Source organism: Dermochelys coriacea, chromosome 14 (genome assembly GCF_009764565.3).
Source record: "Dermochelys coriacea isolate rDerCor1 chromosome 14, rDerCor1.pri.v4, whole genome shotgun sequence".
NCBI classification, from domain to species: Eukaryota; Metazoa; Chordata; order Testudines; family Dermochelyidae; genus Dermochelys; species Dermochelys coriacea.
In genome coordinates, this window is record NC_050081.1 from 32,206,503 (window position 1) to 32,210,816 (window position 4,314).

At 43.1% G+C, this 4,314-nt stretch overlaps 1 protein-coding gene across 1 annotated transcript; it reads right to left on the bottom strand.

The window, feature by feature from the left end:
* Positions 1-854: 854 nt before the first annotated feature.
* Positions 855-2,409, bottom strand: LOC119842508 (olfactory receptor 10A7-like). The gene has a single exon (XM_038370769.2). It carries the CDS (start codon positions 1,812-1,814, stop codon positions 876-878), a length of 939 nt encoding a protein of 312 aa, XP_038226697.1. The 5' UTR covers positions 1,815-2,409; the 3' UTR covers positions 855-875.
* Positions 2,410-4,314: the final 1,905 nt, after the last annotated feature.

A 4,314-nucleotide genomic window follows, 5' to 3' on the forward strand; every position in this document is an offset into this window, starting at 1 on the left:
GATGGAGTCTGGTATTTTCTTTGATCTCATTTATTGACAAGGAATGTACAAAGTCCAACTCCTCTGAATGCATGAGGAACCAAGAACAAAAGGAGCAGCTTCTTTGCTTACTGCCCCAAGTCTCGTTAGCCACCTCATTAGATCCAAACACTCACTTTTTCCAGGTTTGCACTGGGCTACTGCTTGGCTTTCTTGCTTTCTCCCCCCCCCTCCCCCACACACAAAGCCCTTCTGCCCACTCAGTCCAAATTCCTGGGCAGGTTCACACACTTCTTTATCTTAGGTGGGGGAGGGGGCTTCTGATTAACTCATCCTAACAGTTATGTGAATAGAAGGGTATGTTCACACATCAGTTAGAATATGTTTTTTAATTCAAGCATAACAAGGTTTCGTCCAGCTCATTACAACATCCCCCACCTCAGCGGAGGCTCAGCCTAGTCACCAGGCTTGGCCCCACCCTACAATGTTCACACAGCTATTTTTAGCATGCTAACACAAGCCCTGCTAGTACGAGTCTGCATACCTAGGCTGGGAGGCTCACCTTCAGCTGCCGTATAGACGTACCCTCAGTGGTTCAACTACTGTCATGCCTTCAATCTGTGGGAAAACCTGACTGTCCATCCCGCGGCACTTTACCGGAAGCTGTTGCAGCCTGCCAAGACATCCGGCCGAGTTGTCTTTTAAGTCTGCACGTGCCCAACAGCTGGAGCCAGCAACAGGGAGGAGTCAGCATTTGAAACACTTGTCTTGTTTGTGCTTTCACTCCTGTTTCAGGTAATGGGCAGAGATTCCATGAAGTGCTGGTGGACATTTCGGGGGCATTTTCTGACCTGCTGAAGAAGAAATTCCATCTGAATTCATTTGAGCAACATATATTAACTGATGACTTTTCTCAGGGCCTCCTTCATCTCTTTGTTTCGCAGGCTGTAGATGAGGGGATTCATCAGGGGAGTCAGGACTGTGTAGAAGACAGAGAACACTTTGTTCAAGGCTATCTGTGTATTGTTTTTTGGTAGCAGATACACAGTCATTAGGGTCCCATAGAAAACTGTAACCACAATGAGGTGAGAGGAGCAGGTGGAAAAGGCCTTTTGCCTCCCGGTGGTGGAAGGGATTCTCACGATAGTAGCAATGATACAAACATAGGATGTCACAGTTAATAGAAATGGGCAAGGAGAGCCTAGGGAGGTGAGTATGAAACTAACCAGTGTGATCATGCTGGTGTCACTGCAGGAGAGTTTTAGCATTGGAGAAAAATCACAAAAGAAATGGTCCATTTCATTGGGGCCACAGAATGTTAATTGTGACATAGAACACATCATTATTACACAAGTTAGGAATCCGCTTAGCCAAGACCCCCCTGCTAGCTGGAGGCACAACCTGCTGTTCATCAGGGCTGCATAATGCAGGGGTTTGCATATTGCTAAATATCGATCATAAGACATTACTGCTAGGAGATAGCATTCTGTAGCTGCCAAAAAAACAAAGCAATAAAACTGTGCAAAACAGCCACTGACAGAAATGGTTCTGTCTCTAGTCAGGAGACTGGCCAGCATCCTAGGCAGGATGGTGGAGGTGTAGCAGGTCTCCAAGCAGGACAAGTTCCCCAGGAAGTAGTACATGGGGGTGTGAAGGTGCTGATCAGCTACAACTAGCACAATGATGAGGATGTTCCCGGACATGGTCACAATATAGATCATTAGGAAAACCAGGAAGAGAAGGATCTGCAGCTCAGGGAGATTCCCAAATCCCAGGAGGATGAATTCTGTGATGACCGTTCGATTGTCCTCTTCTGCTTTCTCTATGAGGTGCATCTAGGTACAAATAAAAATACTAAAACTCAGAGGTGGGACTTTCAAAGGCACAAACATCCCATCAACTTAAGCAAGGGCAGAAGGACAGATATTCAGAGGCATTTAGGCATCCAAAGTTGCAGATAGATGCCTAGTGGGATTTTCAACAGTATTTTGGCAACCTAGGTGCCTTAAGGCCAGATTTTTAAAGCTATTTAGGTGCTGCGGCACTCAGCATCGCAATGCCCAAGCCTAACTCACTTTTTCCCAGATTTAGGCACGGAGAAGATTACATTCTATTGACAGCCAATGGGATTTAGACTCCTCCATGCCTATATCCCTTTTGAAAATGGAATTTAGGCTCCTCAATCAGTCAGGCATTGTTGCAACACTGAGCTCAGCAACCTCAAATAGCTTCAAAAATCTGGGCCTGAGGGCTTTGCTGAATCAGGACCTTAATTCAAGCTATGCAGAGCCACAAAGGATCTGCCATTCCTCAAAGGATGCTAGCTACTGGGAAGTTTTAGACCACACTAAAAAGGTCAGCAGAGCTAAGAGAAAGTAAAGGAATTGCTTTAACAATAACAATCTTGCAGCCTTTCCTCACATGAATAAATCCACGAGGTCTAATTCTGATCTCACAAACTGTTTTTTGCAATATTAACTTCTGCCAGAGATCCTCCCATTTTACAGCTGCCCAGGTGAGGTCAGAACCAGGAGCTGTAAATTCTGAGTACATGTACATCCTACATGCTATATATTTTATTTTTAAATAACTGACTTGCTGCACTGAATATATATTATTATTATTTTAATGGGAATTGGGGGTCCAAATTCCTTAAGTGGGATAGACAGAGGAGTAGGTGTGGTTGATCTACCTTGTAATCTGGAAGAACACTGCAAAGAGATAATGCAGTGCTCAATGCCGCCCAACAGCTGCTGAGAGTCTCAGCTGACACTCCGGTCAGTGGAGGAAAGGCTTTGCTGAAGACAACCAGCAGCTACAGGGTAAGGAACATGCACAGAACTTCCACTTTATGGGAAAATCCTGAAGGACATTTTGAAAACAACTGAGGAAGGAGTGAGAATCCATGTGAAAGAGGTGAGTTGTCAGGGAGACAGAAAAGCATGCAAGCCCTGTCTAAAGGGCTGGGGGATGGGAGATAAAAGCTATAGGAATTGTCCTGGGTACTGTTATGCTTACAGCATACAAACAGGGAAGTTAGATTAAAACATCAAATACTCTATCTGGAAGATTGCAACGGAACATGACTTTATTGCATAAAATCCAAAACCCTAATGCACAAGAACCAAAACCTGAGAGAGAAAAAGCAGGCTGCTCCCTAGGGCAGAGAGACCCAACTCACCCAACATTACTCTAGGCTGGCTCTTTCCAGACTGACTGCTGAAAGACACTGATCTCATGCTTCCCTACAGAGCCCCCTGGTTTGCAAGCAGGACTAGGAGAACCCTTGAGAATTTAAAATGAGAGTATATAATTTTAACACAGTTTTCAATACACCACAGATGCCATAGAAAGAGAGGGAAAGATACAGGCACAGAGAGACACATGCAGACAGATATAGGGAGATGAGTGAAACACCCCTATTTAACATTAGAGCTGACGGATTTCTTTTCCTTCACAGAAATGTTTGACTTTTTGTGACAAAAATTGACAATCAAAATGTTGTGGCTGAAAACTGAAAATTTTCCACCAGAAGCTGAAAGCTTTTGATTTTTGACCCAATATTTTTCAGTTTTTGGCTGACAAGTTTTTGGGTTTTGGCCAATTCTTTTTTTTTAAAATGAAAACATGCTATTTTCCAGGGAAAGCAGACACTTTTCATGAAAAATTCTCATTTAATTTGAAAACCCAATTTTCCATAAAAAACAACCAAAAAAAAACAGTTTTGAGAAGAAATTTTCCAGAAGCTCTATTTATCATAAGAAATGTAACACATCCAAAAAGGCAATATAAAAAAACCCTCTGCATTCCAATGTTAGAGAAATAAGGAGACAAATTAGTAATACACTAGATCAGTAATGTATCACTGTAACCAATTTCACTCAAACGAACACTGAAACACCAAGTCAGCTGAAATGTGTCCAAGTTATCAGTTAACCAAAGGCCTTGTCTATGCTACAAAATTAGGTCAAATTTATAGAAGTCAGTTTTGTAGAAAGCGTTTTTATACAGTCGATTGTGTGTGTCCCCACACAAATGCTCTAAGTGCATGTAGTCGGTGGAGTGTCTCCACAGTACCAAGGCAATTAGAGAAGGTGTATCAAGCCACAGCCTGGCCATGAGCCACCTGAGCACAACGATTGATTTTCCTTATGGAATTACAGTGCAGCTGATTTTGCTTGCTACGCGGGAAACAATACTCACCCAGTCACTATATCTCATCCACAACATAAAAAGGGGCTTGGAAAACAACAGTGGGCTGAAAAACAAGGGCAAAATTTCATAGAGAGGACTCAAAGGCAGGCAATCAAAGAAACACTGAAACACCCTGTCTGG